Here is a 16,160-nt window from a genome sequence, read left to right on the forward strand (position 1 = left end):
CGGAAGCGGGCAGCCCTTCCCTTCACTGCCAGGACCCCCCACCCCCACCCTTCCAGGCCCCACAGCTGCAAAGCCTCCTGCTTATTCTTGCCATGGCCTTCACACTGGAATCCGTGAGAGCAGATTGTGGTTACAAGTATGTTTTTCTTGACTTACAGAGTATTATTTTTAGAAAAGGACATTTCACTTAAAAAAAAAAAAAAAAGATCATTTCTCCTGAAAATTGGTACTCATCTACCTGATCTTCATCCCTGATGACAATAATCAGCAGCTGGGACACAGAAGTAGCTGCTTCATTTAGACCCGGCGTGTTTTCTGCACTGTCCACCCCTGTGGCCTCATTCCCTCCGCCTCACCCTGGAGCCTCACCACTCCACCTCTGAGGGGCTCTATGGGCCGTATCCTAGAGGAAGTCCATCCTGCATGCCCTAATCAATGATCGGGGTTTCTCTGGTCTTAGCAATTGTGTACATGGTTCTGATCTTTGTCAAACAAATATTATTAAGAACTTAGATAAGTTGAACCCAAAACACAGGAATGAAAACTTGCACTGAAATTCCTGCTTTGATTATGTTATTGCCGTAATAAGCCCGACCTTTAGCTCGTATTCACAGTCTCAAGGAGATTGATACCCATGGCCAGCAATGCTCTGAAAAGAAATATTTTGTGGAACCAGAAAAAACAGGGGGAGGGAAGAAGCAGAGAGGCAGGAGGTGCTGGGAAGATCTTACTCTTCACCGTGGTAGGAGGACTAGTGCTTTTTAAAATGTTATATGGCTTTTGTAGTCTTATTCTCTTTTTAATTATTCTATTTAATTATTTATTAGTTTTACGTGAAAATTACCTGATTTTAAAAGCATTTAAAAGTAAATGTAGTAGTTTCTTTTATTTATTATATCCAAACAAATGCACCAGCAGACCCAGGGCTGTAGCTTGAGGGTTGTTACTAAGCACCGTCTTTTGCTCCATCCGGTTCCTGCCGAGTCTGCCCTATAGAGACACCACTGCCAACTAGCACAAACGTTTCTCCTTTATTCGGCTCCCTCCGTCCCCCAGATCAGATCCCAGGCTCCATGGGACCCACCCACGAGATTCCTATACTCGCTCACCCTGTGTATTAGTGAAACTGAGCTTCCAGCAAAGCAATGAGCAATAAGCATTTCCCATCCGCACTCACGGACTCGGGTTAATGGCTCTGTCTCTGGCTCGGCTGTTCTAGATTTTATTTAGCTAGTAGGACATCTGGCAGATGTTTTCTTTCCCCACCATGGCAGGTGCCAGGTACCTGCTCATGACTGCCCTCCGGAGTTCACAGTCCTGGAAAGGCGACTGAGAAAAGTTTCAGTGCTGGGGAACATGGAATATTGGAGGCAATCTTAGCTGCCCTAACAAACTGCCAGAGACTGGGTGACAAACAACGTTTATTTCTCACAGTTCTGGAGGCTGGTCTATCCGAGGCCAAGGTACCAGCAGATCGGGTGTCTGGTGAGGACCCTCCTGCTGGTTTGCCAATGGTGTCTCCTTGCTGTGTGTCACCTGGTGGAAGGCAGGGAGAAGAAGCAAGCTCTGTAACCCCATCATAAGCGCTCCCCCATGTGACCTAACCACCTCCCAAAGGCCCCACCTCCTAATCCATCACATTGGGGATCAGGCTTCAACATATACATTTTGAGGGGACACAAACATTCAGTGCAGAGCAGAGGGACTCTGCCAGATTGACTAGGGAAGAAGTGAGGAGTCACTCTGAGACCTTCTGCCACGGTTTCATAGTAGCTAAAGCACAGTTTGAAACGAATAACCATAGTTCCTTTTACTGGAAAAAGAGAAAATAGTTCAGGTCTCTGCTGTGCATTTTTGTACAAACACCAGAGCTCCCATGATGTGTTGTAAGCAGAGAGAAATGTCTTCCTACTTTCATGCTCCCGACAGGAAGCTGAAGACTGAAGGAAACGAGACCATTACTCTTCACGAAATATACTGCGAATCTCGAAGACTCAGGAAATGTCAGACACTCGGGTCATTGTCAAAGCCGTACATCTCTGTAGGATGCTCCGTGTGTGCACAGGGAGAAAGTTCTAAACTGGGGCCTGAGACAGTTTCTGACTGACATTTTCCTCCTAGCTGCTTTTCACGTCAAGCAGAGTGACATGCTTCTCTAAACCATCATTAAAGGAACGGAATAAATCCTGAGCCCCAGGGATACAGGCTGAATTCACTTCACCGCCTCATTTCACCCTGCCCACAACCCTGGGGGATAGGCGGTTATCGTCCATCACAGATGAGGAAACTGGTGCCCAGAGGATTTAAGTGACTCAGCCAAGGCCACACAGCTGATGGTTATAGGACCTGGGGCTGAACCCAAGGTTGCCTGACTCAAAGCTCTCGGCAGGTATTTGGGGGAACTTCCTGCCTTTGGGCCAGTAGTGGTCAGAGTGTAAACCACAGTCCTGGGAAAGTAAAGGAAGAAGTGAGCGGCAGAAGCGAACCCATGGGAGGCGGACTTAGGAGCTGAGGGGTGGGGGGGAGGGGGCACAGAAGGCCAGGCTGCCAGCATCTCAGGCTTCTGATACAAGGATTTGCAATCGATGATGCCATTAGCAAAGCACAAGAGTCAAGAGTGAGAGCTGCCTTGTGGAAGGTAAAATAATAATACTAGTTTTAGATACACAGTTTGAGAGTCACTAAGATATCCAAGTACAATTCCAGCCAACCACATGGCTAGTTCCAGAACCATTAATGAGCAGTTCCTGGGAATGGCTCCCCATCAGCTGAATATCTCTTAGACTCATCATCCAACCCCCCTGCCACCATTTACCAGCAAGATGATCAAGGAAAACTGATTACCTATTTGTCTACCTGTTTGTGCATATTTCACGTAAATCTGTCCCTGAGGAAGCTCACAAAAATGAATGCAATGCGAAAGGTTTAACAATTAATTAACTAAAGTGGAAGGAAAGTCAAAGACGAGATGCGAAGTTGAGGACGATACACAAAATGCAAACAGCCAAGGTCCAAACATGTTCTAGACGCGCGCAAGGAGGGGGGCAAGATGGCAGCTAAGATGGGACCTGGAGTCAGACACCTGGTTTGCCGCTTACACAAGTTTTTAATAATCCGGGGTCTCCCTTTCCCCATCTGCATAATGGGGATGAAGACAGGAAGTCCTTCATGGGACTCACCGTGAGGATTAAATACATACATGCGCACAGTGTTGCTATAATTGTTCGGAAATGTCCAGGAGCCAGCACAAGTACGGTGTCCCAGTGTTCATAGGGACGATCGTGTCCCTCATTTGTTAATATTTCTAAAAACCAGGCCTGTCGAGTACGAGCCCTCATGACCATGACGATGGGTCCACAGTGAGCCATGTGCTTGGTAACTAACTTGCTCTTGGAAAATGGTTTAAAATGTGAGGGTGGGGGTGGGGGCATGCCTGCCGGAACATCCCGAAATGTGCATTTTAATAAAATACTTTCTCTGTAAAGTGAGATCGGTGGAAAAGAGTGAGAGCCCACCTGAATCCAAGTTCAGGGGATTTAGAGGAGACCACAGATGGCCTAGCAGTCAGGCCATTCTCCGTAAGTATTTTTTCATGCCTTGGAGTTTTGGTTAACACTGGGAAGTTCTGAGTCCCAGTCGTGCCCTCCAACAGGTACCTGACACTCAGGTGTTCGGAGCCACCACGTGAGAGCCGATCTTCAGCCTGTGATGATCAGCTCACCTGGGAGAGAGAAGACCTTCCCTTTAGAGAACTGTGAGGGCGCATCGGATCTCCCAGGGGAGAATGCTCCTAGGCAGCAGTTCTAAACCTTCAGCATCAGACAGATGCCGACACAGCAGGTGCTCAGCGAAGAAAGGCAAGGAGGAAAGAGGAGAGGTCAAGAGAGGAGGCGTATGTTAATTTCAGCCTAAAGAATTATCTCGGTGTTTACCAGTCACTTGGGTTATAAAATGACCTCGATAAACATACATTTCCTTCAAGCGGCGTTCCTTGCTGGCGGAATTTCCAAAGCAAACAGCTTCCAAGATGTGTTCTGGGGCTCAGAATGCGTCTGCTCGCCATGTCACTGGAAGTCGGTTAAATATTTGGAGACCTCTAACAGAAATCATTTGGATCGTGGGAGAAAGAGCTGCTTTACACTGTCATCAAATATTTATCAAAAACTCAGTTATAAGGACTTTTTGAAATGAACCGAGCTCTTCTAAAGACTGAGCATAATTTTTTCCAGGACTTACTAAGCCCCAGTGAGTTATTGACGTTAGATTTAAACCCCACTCCCAGAACTCAGTCTCTTCATTCATCACTGAGGTCATGTAAACCTCCAGCTTAAGCCCCCTGCATGAAAACAGATCGGGTGATAATTTATCGGGGAGGGAAGCTCACTCGCTGTGTCATGGTTCGGTAGGAAGCAAACCATTTCCACCCCCTGGCAGATCTGTGCTCCTTGCTGGGACAGTTGTGATGTTAGTGACATGGGATTCTGCCTGTTGATTTCACAGTTCGTGCTCCCTGTTCAGGAGCACGATGTTTCCAGAGGATGCCCCGGGGGTCCTGAGACAGGAAATATTAGGGAGCTCTGATGGAAGAGCAATGCTGTCTTAAGAAATGACTCTGCATTTTCTCCGACATTAGCTGACAGTCTGTCCTGTAGTCCCAACTGTTTAAGTTGTTTGGATTTTCTCACACAATTTGAAGTTGAGGATTTATGGCGCCAGTAACATTTCGTTGGTCTTTCTCTAGAATGATAGAATTTATGTGAGGCGAGGAAGAACTTCCTCTCTGAACCGGAAATGTACTGTCTCTTCCCTGCTCACGTTTGTATTACTGAGCGCAGTGGTCTCAGGAGGGGAGGCGTTTTGCCCCCGAGGGGACACTGGGGCATCGCCTGGAGACATTTTTGGTTGTCATTCCTGGGAGGTGGCCGTCCTGTCACTCCTGGCATCTGTGGGCGGAGGCCGGGGCAGGGCGGCCCCCAGGACAAGGAATGATCTGGCCCAGATGTCAGCAGTGCCCACATAGAGAGACTTGCCTAGTGCTACCCTTCCTGACTCCCGTCACTGAAACACCGTGTGGATTCCTGGAATAACTCGTTGACGTTTTCCTTTCTCCTTTGGCCTTGGCTTTCCCCACCTCCCTGTCACCTCAAATATGGTGGATATGCCCACTGTCTCCACCGTCCTCTTCCCTCATCCCTACTGAGAGCCTCAGAGCTGGCTTTTATCTCCGCCCTGTGTGGAGGACGCTCCCCGCCCCATTCACCCAGGACCTCCCCTTTGGCCTTCTGGAGAGCTCTCTTTATCTCTGATTGAGCTCCTCTGGGGCCCAGCGGGACTGAACACTTGTCCTGGAAGTCAACAGTGTGAGCTCCACAAAGGCCCGCCTCTCCAGCTCATCTCGCAAGGATTCCCAGTGTCCTTACTGGTTCCCTCTTTTCTCCCCCAGCCGGGTGAGGATGATCCCTCAGTCCCCGCTGTGTGCTCTTATTCCCTTGGAGCTCTCTCCCACTTCAGTGGGTGTGTGAATGGCCCCTCCTGGGTGTATGCGCCCCCAGTGAGCATCCATTGGCTTTGACCTCCCACCAAAGCTTGTCAATGCTCTTTGTTCCTCCAAGACATTTCCTCTTGGCTACCCAACAGGCAGTTGAAGGGCCGTCTCTCAATAACCAGGTGCCAGGTGCTTCTCCTGACCGCATACTTCCATGTTGTGGAGGCACAGATTAATAGAAGACAGTCTCTGCTCTTGGGGAGCTCACAGACTAGTGAGGGAGATGAGAGACCACACTGATTCCAGTGCTGAGATGGATGCCTTGGAACCACAAGCCCCAGATGCGTGGGCAGGCCCACCGGAAGGGGCTGGGACTCCAGTGTCACCCCACATCCCAGTGCACCCCATCAAGTATTGGGGCAGCAGGAACCTTCAGGACATGGAAATACATTTTATGAATTATATACATATACTAATAAAGAATCTGTGTTTAAAATGTAACCAAAAATAGAAATTTTAGAAAGATGATCTTCAAAAGGAATTACAAATATAATAGGTGCCAGAAAATCATAGTAAATGTAAATGAGTAACAGAAATAAAAGTATAAATTAATAGTAAATAGGATAGAAATCTCCACTTACCTTCATTGGAAACCCTGAACTTGTCCTTTTCTTCTGCTCTATATGTATGATGACTATTCCTCAAGGGATGATAAATCGCCCAGACAGTAAAGGCAGGAAATTGTCGCCCCCCTCCTCCCCCCATATTAGTTGGCTAGGGCTGCCGTAACAGAGGCTTAAACAACAGAAATCTGTTGTCTCCTGGTTCTGGAGACTGGAGGTCAGAGGTCAAGGTGCTGATGGGGTTGGTTTCTTCTGAGGCCTCTGTCCTTTCTGTGTAGACGCGTCTTCCCCCTGTGTTTCCATGTTGTCTTCTCCCTGTGTCTGAGTCTTAATCTCTTTTATAAGGACACCAGTCATACTGGATGAGTGATCTAATGACCCAATTTAATCTTAATCCCCTCTTTAATGATGGAGGTAAGAATCTCCAAATAAAAGTTCTGAGGTATCGGAGGTTATGAATTTGGGGAGGACACAGAACACCCCTCTCCTATGGGGGCAAAAGGAGGATGTGGTACTTCCAGAACTGGGGTGAGCTGTGGTGGGTGTGGAGTGAGGAAGAGGAGGAATGGACCCCGGCCCTCTCCCCGGCGCCCCCTGACCCTCCCTGACCCCTCCCACTGGTCAGTCCAACAGGAAGCCAGAGCCCAGCGGAGGAGGGGGGAGATGGGTGTGAGGGGCAAGTGGAGAACCAGGAGCCAGCTCTCCTCACTGCATCTTCTGTTGGCAGTTTCTGTCTGGGTATTCCGTGTCTTCTAGTGTCTCAGGTCTCCCCACGGCCGCAAAAAATGAAGTGGGGCACCAGGCCTCCTGGTGATGAGGGTAGTCCTCACAGAACTCCCGCTGCGGCTGTCAACTCGAGCATGCTTCCTGCCTGGAGCCCGGCCCTGTGACTCAGGGACCATCCTCCTGCTCGTCGAGCTCTGACCACCGCCCCCCCCGGGTTTGTTTCTGTTCAGGAACCTGAGAGGCAGTACCTGCACCTTGGCACCATGGTGGAGTTTGCCTTTGCCCTGGTGGCAAAACTGGACGCCATCAACAAGCACTCCTTCAACGACTTCAAGCTGCGAGTGGGTATGTTGTGTAGGGAGACCCTGCAGGTGGGGGGAGGCATGGCGTGAGGGACGGACGTGCTGTAAATGTCGGGGGAGAGCCATGCCAGTGTGTCTTGCAGGCAGGAGGACTGGGTTTGGGGGTGGGGCAGGCTCAGGGAAGTTAGGAGCCTCTGAGACACTTTTGTACAGATTAGAACACAAAACACCCTTTGGTTGGACCCAGGCTGTGAGCACTGTGTTTAGGACCATGAGCTGGATTTCAGTCCCACTGCCTCCTCCCTCCAGCTGGGGTCCCTCTGCAAGCCATATATATATATAAGGCATCTTAGAATTGTTGAAATAGTCACACACCCCTGGGGGTCACAACCCCCAAGAACCCCAAACACATGTCTCAGGTTCTGAAACAGCCATAGCTTTTCTGATTGAATGTTCAAATCTAACAGAAAAGGCCAACTTTCTTTAAAATCATTTCTTTAAAATTCTTTAAAATACTTCAAAAATTCTTTCTAAATTTCTTTTAAAAAAATTTCTAGTAAGTTCTCCCCTTACTTTAAGTGGACTCATGGGCATGTTTCATGCTTACTTGCCTTTCTCAAATGTCTCTAAACGTAAAAAGTGTGCTTGAAACGGTCAGCTTAGCACATAGCCGTCTGGCCATTCAGGACGGTGAGAGCTTCTTCGACTATTTTATGTTCCTCTTGGCAACACGTTTTGCTTCTTCTGAAAGCAAGTCCACACCGGAGTAGTTCTTGTAATAAATTCCATCTGAATGGCTTTTCATTTCTTTTGCATACAGATGTCCACTTTAAAAACAAAAAAATCCCAAAATTTAGAGCGATTTTTTTCCTTTGCTGTGCATATGTTCTGAATTTAAAACCTGGAAATATTATACATGCCTGGAGCTCAAGGTCGCCTCTTTGCTGCTTGCATGTGCTGTTAATTATTGGCATCTGGACACCTTTTCCTTCCTACTTTCTCACCTCCAGGCACAGCGGGCCTCTGTGAGGGTGTTACCTCCTCCAGAGGTGAGAAGGGGCCAGGCAGGTGGGGGGCTGCCCCATGGCCTGCTGACCACATCAGATGCAGAGGTGTCCCCTGGACCCTAGAGCCTCGTGATTGTTTTGACAGCTTAGAGAATGAGCTCCTCAAACTTCCAAACTGCTCTCATTAAAAAAAAAAAAAAAATCTATGACCTGGCAGCATGACCCGCTCTGTTGAAAAGCATATGCAGACCAAAACAACACTGCCCTTCATTGAAAGGTGAGATGGGCAGCTGCTCACTGGTCACCTGTTACATCCAAAAAAAGCCATTTTCTTGGTCCAGACCATAACCGTATTTTCCAAATTAATGTAAGTAATTGAATAGACCCTCTTCAATAGGAATTTGTTGAGTGCTTACTTTACACTGATTCTTGAATACACTATGAGTTGTAGCATCAGCTCTTTTAGATTCCTAAGGAAGCCTGAGCTCAGTGTTTCACCGGCCTCTGCGGCTGCCTTTCCCCACCCCTGGACCTTGCTAAGGGGGCTGCTTCCTGGCCGCACTTGGGTGCGTAGTGCTATCCAGTGGCAGTTCACGGTAGGAACATGGAAGAGTAATATTTCAAAAAAAAAAAAATTGATACAAATAAGAGCTGCATTCACTCCTAGCTCCTTTTCTGTGGGTCAGGCTGCAGAATCAGTCGGTTAGCGGGAACCAAAATTCGAGCACATTCCTGCACAGAGATTGACCCCATGCCAGGAATCATCGGCCAGGCTCTCCCCGCAGTGAGTGCCCGGCCCGCCCCCCACGAGGCGCACACCAAGCAGGACTCAGCAGCCAGCAGAAAAGTTGATGGCACAGGGGCTTCGGAACACCAGCCAACAGCTGGAATAAATTATTTGAGGGTCTAAAGCAGAGTGTGAGCTTTACTGAGTATTCGGCAAAAGCAAAGCAGAATTTCTTGCTCACCTCTTGCGTACCTTCAAAGATTTTATGGAACAGTGTTCGTACTGTGTTTCCCACCTACCTCTCCATTACAAAGAGGAAGCTTGGCCTTAGATCTGTAACAAACCGTACACGCTAAGCAGTTCGGGAGTGGGAAATGGGATCGCCCAGAAACAGCCTCCTTGATCAATACAAGGTGACTTCTGCAGTGAGGCAGGGGTCCTAGAGCCAGCAGAAAACGTAGGGGGCATAATCAACCAATGTCAATATTTCTATTTCTCTGGCCTTCCTCCACACCACTCCCAGAGTACCTGTGGGTCTGCGTGTTTCAGCTGATGCTGGGACAAGGACTCATCCTACCTGGTGCACAGGGTGGGGGAGGATCCCGGGCTGCTCTGATTAGTGAGGTTGATCAGACTTACAAGGCTTCAGTGCACCCAGAGCTCAGGTGTCTGCACGTAATAACCGTGGGTTTATAATCGCAGTTCCTAACTGAGGGGGCAGTCAAGCCACCACCACCTCTGTCAGCGGTGGTCTGGGGTGCCTGATTATCCGGGAAGTCACACGGGCAGGCCGGGATGGCAAGAAATGTGTCCTACCAGTGAGGTCTCGGCCAGCTGAGCTGAAGAGTGGTGACTCCTGAGTTTCTCCAGCAAACTGGTGGCTCTCCCTAGGGAATCACAGTTGACGAGGAGGCTTACGCCAGAGGTGGGGTTGTCCTCAGTCTGATGGATGCAGAGCCGTAAAGAGCCTAGCTACAAGGGGGTCAAGAACCCAAGCAATAAAGCCTGAGAGGCCTCCCACCACTTGTCTGGAGACCCTTTGTGGGTCACACCTGCCCACAAGGGGCCAGCCTGTCTACCCAAAGATCCTTCCAAATATGAGGCTCTTGGGACCCTCCCACGGTCTTATCAGTTGTAGTTTCTAGTGTCAGAATCTCCTCAAATCTGAATCTATATTGCCCATACAAAGATCTGTGGTTGTTTTAATGCCCCCATGGGTGGACTCCCTCACTAGCACAGTGCACGTTATGAGGGAGTCCTTTGGAAGGTGGCTTAGCAGTGGAGATCAACAGCACAAACACGTTCTTCTGGAATTCAGTAAACTTGCCATTGGGATGTTATCCAAGGCAACAGCCCTCAAGGTGGGAAGAAGCCTTGTGCATGGGACGCTTGTGGCAGAGATCGGACGGCAGCGTCCTTACAAGTAGGGGCCATGGAGCCAACTGTCTCTGCCATCTACCGCCTATCTGATGGCGCCGTCCTCCGCTTCCTGCCCTGAAACCGGAAGTGATGATAACAGTACCCGCCCCATCGGCTGTTGTGAGAACCGCAGGAGTTTTTACATGTAAAGCGCGTGGAACAGTGCACGGCAGGTAGAGAACACAGCTCTGGTGTTTGGCAGTGGTGCATTCGGCAAGATGGCGGCAGAACCCAAAAGTCCAGCAGCAGCAGAACTGCCAGTCAATGTACTCAGTGTGGCTCTTTCAAACAGAAAGACCTATATTTCAAAATTAACATTAACAACTATTGGAAGACACAGTGATCATCTCTTGTTTATGATCCTATAGCAACATAGGAAACTATCACGGTTAGTTTTTTTAAAGTATAACCAACGGAATAATAATGATAAATGGGCACATGAGCAAGAATCAAGGTTAAGAAGGGAAAACAATTATTTTTCTTTGCTTTAGAATCCCATGGGTTGGGCTAATGTTTGTTTAGTAACGATAATTCAAAAATACCCTTGTAAAGCTTTTCTGTTTAAGACGGTCGCTGTAACTTGAATCTCGTTCACCTGGTTCTGATGTGTCGCAGGTATTAACCATGGACCTGTGATAGCTGGTGTGATTGGAGCTCAGAAGCCGCAGTATGATATCTGGGGCAACACCGTAAATGTGGCCAGCAGGATGGACAGCACCGGCGTACTGGACAAAATACAGGTAATTCAGTGTGCTCTGTCAACATCGGCCAGTTCTGTCCTCTCGGAAACCATAAATAAGCGTGATAATTATGATTATAATATATTAAAACAAAGAACCTTGGAAGTTACTTAAATCTTGAGAAAACCTTGAAACATGTTGACATTGACAGAAGTCCTTTTTTATTGGGGAAATGTTAATTGATTTCTGCCCTCACTATTAACAATAATATAGAGATGTAATAATATAAAGATTATTGCCTTTACGAAAGTCAATGATCGCAACAACCAACATAGCAGTCAGATACCTGAGCGTGAAGTCAGGGCAGGACCTTTCCCTCCTCTTCTGTCTTCCAGCCCCAGCACCTTGAAAGGCACTTTGCAAGGGAGAGGGATGGTATAACCAACACCAGACATAACCCCCAGACTTCCTGTCCCGGAGGCTGAATTGGGAGGAGGCGGGAAAAGAGCCCACTGGGGAAAGACGAGCCAAATCGGACCAGCATGGATTTGGATATCTAGAATGATGTGAAAGCGCAGGAATCTCCCCAAAGGAGGATGCTTGAGCATGGTGCCAGACACCTCGAAGGAGAGACTGACTCCTAATGGGAAGAAAGTGTGCGTGTGTGTGTCTATGTAGAACTTTCTATTTGCCTCACCCTAAAAAGCAGTGGTTCCACATTTCACTGCAGTTTTGTTTTATTCTAGAAGATAAATTCCTGCCAAATGGCAAATTAGTATGAAAACCACTGGACACAAGTCATAGGCTTTTTTTTTTTTTTTTTTTGCTCCCTCACTGAGAATTCTGTCAGTCCCTGTTCTGTGTGCCTTGGCTTGTCCAGTGTCCTCAGGGAACCGTGCCTCCTCACATCATGGTAGAGATTTAGAGTTCTCTATTGCCTTCGTGGGAGAACCCAGCACCGATATCATCAAGAGTGGGCTTCTGCTCACTTGCCTTTCACACTCCCTACCTCAGTCATTCAAGAGGATTCCATTTCTGTGAACTTCCTAGAGCATATCCTTAATTTATATGGAACGGGACCAACATTACTTCTAAGTGTTCATCTTCTTTCCAGCCAGATGACTAGTCAACCGTTGCTGAAAGTGAGCAACCAAGCAACAGAGAGGGGAGAGGTGGAAAGTGACGCGGGCGTCCCAGCCAAACTGCCGTTGCCAGGGGAAAGAGCCAGTTGGCTGTGCTCATGAGAGCCAGTCCAGATGGAGCTCTCACAGAAGTGGGGATGAGCGGTGGTCAGTCCGTGGAGACAGCCCGCTCGCCTCCCACGAGAGGCACCATGTCCCGATGGCACCACGGCCTCTCGGCCTTCCTGCATGCATGTCCCTGGCAACTCCCCTTGCGCAGGGATGGTCCAGCAAGCCTGCACAACATGGCGTCTTCCATTTGGTGTGGGGAGGGGGTGCTCCCACCAGATACCCTTCCCACCTGTAGGCCACCCTAGGCCCCCTCCATGCTCCTGGAACATTCAGAAGATGAATGGTGGCCTTAACATGCTTCACGACTCTCCAAGTGGTTTTCAAATACTTGGGATAAGTATCCAAAACAATTTGAGAGAGGGTCGGGGAGAGTGCTCCCCCCTGGAGCTCGTAAATCCCCTCCAGATCAATGCTTCACACGAGCCTGAGCTCCTGTGTGTCTCCAGGAGGATATGGGGCATCGTAAAGCTCCAGGTGATTTAGGGCTGAGCAGCCCCCAGGATGTTCTCTGCGCACTCGGAGCCCGGAGGAGACGGGACGGGGTTCTGGCTGTCAGGAGAGCAGCTCGTCCGCAGGTCTGTGTGTGTTCACGCAGCACGGCTGCTCGGAGGTTTGTGTCCAGCGGATTCCTTCTCTGAGGGCGCGGTGGTCCCTCCACCCCCAGTAGCTCTGCGCTTCCTCTTATGTGCAAGAAAAGTAGTGAGATGCCAGGAAAAATAAATGGTGCTGAGATCATTACAGAGCTTCTCCCGGGCCTGAGGAACAGGTTCCTTTGATGAGAGAGCATTCCACTCGCGCCGTGCCTTCTCGCCTGGAAGCCCAACGAGCAGCAGAGAGAGCCCACGCGCCACGCATCCAGGCTTCCCCTGGACTTGGAGGAATACTAGCCGGCGCCCGCCCGGGAGACAGCACCCTCCTGCTCACGCCACAGCAGTCGTGTGCTTGGCGCTCCCCATTCCAGCGGGTATGGAAGCCAGTGGCGATGCTCCACGCCCATAAATGAACCCCCAAGGCTCCAAAAGATGTGTGTGTTCTCTGGGGAAGGTCAGAAGTCAAAGGCCTGTAGGATTCTCTAATTCTGATGACCCCTGAGGACTCGGATCAGGAGGACGTATCTGTTCTCTGAGTTTCTCGGCTACTTCCATATTCTTTCGGTTCTTACCCAGGATGCAAAGTCCGTCCTGGGCTGCTGACTTCAGCTGTCCTCCCCCAGGACTTGGACCCAATCCTAGGGGAGGGGAGGACGTGAGCATCTGGCACCTGCGTCCCCCTTTCCTTGCTCTGGTCATAAGGGTCCCAAGGACCCACACCGGCCACTGTGCTGGGGCTGGCCATCGGGTCAAGTTACAGGGAGACAGAGTGATTTTTCTAGCTTGTTCCAGCAGCCTGCTCTGGAGATCTTTATACCACACACTCCGTCCTTCTCTCGGGGGGCTCCTGTGTACCTTCCTGGGTTCTCCTGTGGTTCTGATGTGCCCCTGCCTTTGCCCCCAGCAGTCTCTGCCCCGGACACCTCTCTCAGCCCCCAAGCCCAGGAGGCCGTCTCACCGCACGGTCCCCCAATGGTGCCTACTCCAAAAGCAAAATTGTGCAGTAGCCTTGCTGTGCTGGCCACAGGCCTGCCCAGCACACACGTGTCACCCACATGCCTGAGGTGGCCGGGGACGCGTGACCCTCCCCCCCACCCTGGGGCATTGTCCATTTCCTCTGATGAAGTGGGAGGAAATCCCACTCCTCTGCTTTCTCACATACTTCCAGAGCAGCATTAGCAGGAATTTCTGGAAAGACAGCTCCCTCCCTCTCTGCTCAAGACCCTGGTATCTCCTGGGAGGCCCAACTGGGGGCCCTGTTCCTGACAGGAGGGTCTTCTCTCACCTCCAGAGCTGAGGCCTATTCTTAGCCGAGTTTGTTCCCCCCACACACACACACACCCATTCTCTGCTTGAGAAAGCATCTTTAGCAGGAGGCTTCGCCAGCACTCGAGCAGACGGACCCCCGGCAGGCCCGGGCTGCCATCCCCAGACGGGGCTCCCGAGGAGAGCGCAGTGCACGCTCAGGCTGAGATGGTGCCAGGCTCAGTACAACCCATCTCCCCTCAAACAGGGCAGCCATCCTGCGTGGAACTTCACTGCCATGTGGCCCAGCAGGACCCGAATGCGATTCTGCAGTTAGGCTCCTTGCCACGTGGGGCAGTGGCAGGAATCACCCATCCGTCCCATCGAAGGGCTGCAAAGGAGGGTCCCAGCCGTTAGCATCTCCTGTCAATTCAGTGAAGGGAGGAAACTTGCAAGACCTGACCCGGTGTGTCATGGCCAGGCTAAGGCTAGTGTGGACCCCTGGTGTCCTTTTATTTTTATTCTTGAGCATGCGACCCAAAGCGTGTGGCCCTTTGCAGGAACCCACGGTCTCCCCACGGTGTGTTCTCCCACCTGTATTAAAATCTATTATTCCGGGCGCCTGGGTGGCTCAGTTGGTTAAGCGACTGCCTTCGGCTCAGGTCATGATCCTGGAGTCCCGGGATCGAGTCCCGCATCGGGCTCCCTGCTCGGCAGGGAGCCTGCTTCTCCCTCTGACCCTCCCCCCTCTCATGTGCTCTCTGTCTCTCTCATTCTCTCTGTCTCAAATAAAAAAAAAAAATCTATTATTCCTATTTATGATTTCGTGAGATGACATTCGTGACCATTTATAAAGATCATCCAGAATCCCACCACTCCAACATATTCTGATTTACTTTCTTTTTCCCTGGTTTCTTAAATGTGAATACGTAACCGTCACATAGTTGAAATCATAGCGTGGATCCAGGCTTCATGCTTCCTTTGGGGTGAAACAAACCTCCTTATGTCACGGTCTCATCCGCGATATGGATCATGACAGCCTCATGGTTCACTTCACCCTGGAGCTCACGTGACTTTTAGGTGGTTCATAGTCTGTCACTGTCACAGCACAAAACCACACATTGTCCTTAAAAAGCTCTTCCGCGTTATTCTTTCTCCTAATTTCTCAGGAGTGGAATGAATGGGTCAAAGAATGTGAGTGTCTTCTGGCTCTTGATCTTTGTGGTCAAATGACCTCCCAGAGGCTGTGTGGCGGAGACACTGACCGCTTCTCCATCTGTCCGTGTGCTTTTAGGTCACCGAGGAGACAAGCCTCATCCTCCAGACCCTGGGGTACACGTGCACATGTCGGGGAATAATCAACGTGAAAGGCAAGGGGGAGCTGAAGACTTACTTTGTAAACACAGAAATGTCAAGGTCCCTTTCCCAGAGCAACTTGGCATCCTGAAGAGCTGCCTTCATTTTGGCAAGAAGACTGTATTTTCGGGAAGGTACAACGCACTTTCTGACTGCAACTTTTGTCCCTCGTTTTTGATGTGTGTGCTCTGTTCTGTCCTATGGAGCCTCTTCAGACTCGTTCCTATGACCCTGGTGGCATACCGTTTGGTGTCTGACGTGTGCCAAGATCGTTCTGCCACTCGCACTGTGCTTACTCCGGAGCAGAAGGAAAAGGAGTGTGTGTATAGGAGAAACGCGTTCAACGGACTCACAAAGACAACGGACGTGAAATAAACAAAAATTCTTAAGGCAATAAAACTAGGGGGTGTATATTATCTTCCGGTGCATGTTCTTTTCTGGAAAATATGGTAGCTCGCCAACCGCATCCGCTAGTCTGGTATTAAAACACACAGTATTTGTGAATAAGTTGATTTCTGTCACCCCACATGGGATTTGACTGTGTTCGCCCACGTGTCCCATCGCCAGTGGCTGTCCATGGGCCCCAGCAGGATCCGTGGTCCTGTCGCCTTGCCGTGTCATGTCTCGTGCCATCCATCACCAGGATTAGTTCTCACAACCTAGAACCAGTTTTGTACCAAACGCGTCTGATGTTTTGATGCCATTGTCTTTTGTAAGGTTGATTCATTAAAAGTTTTATGTACTTTG

At 49.7% G+C, this 16,160-nt stretch overlaps 1 protein-coding gene across 1 annotated transcript in view; it reads left to right on the forward strand.

The window, feature by feature from the left end:
- The window catches only part of ADCY2 (adenylate cyclase 2), a 388,609-nt gene extending 372,449 nt beyond the window's left edge, over positions 1-16,160 (forward strand). The window contains exons 23-25 of the mRNA XM_034998852.1: positions 7,065-7,179; positions 10,905-11,029; positions 15,352-16,160. Coding sequence (XP_034854743.1) covers positions 7,065-7,179; positions 10,905-11,029; positions 15,352-15,504 — 393 coding nt within the window. The 3' untranslated portion in view covers positions 15,505-16,160. The remainder of the gene's footprint in view (positions 1-7,064; positions 7,180-10,904; positions 11,030-15,351) is intronic.

This window comes from Mirounga leonina, unplaced genomic scaffold, assembly GCF_011800145.1.
Source record: "Mirounga leonina isolate KUSES-001 unplaced genomic scaffold, KU_Mleo_1.0 Mir_95, whole genome shotgun sequence".
In the NCBI taxonomy this organism is placed as follows: domain Eukaryota; kingdom Metazoa; phylum Chordata; class Mammalia; order Carnivora; family Phocidae; genus Mirounga; species Mirounga leonina.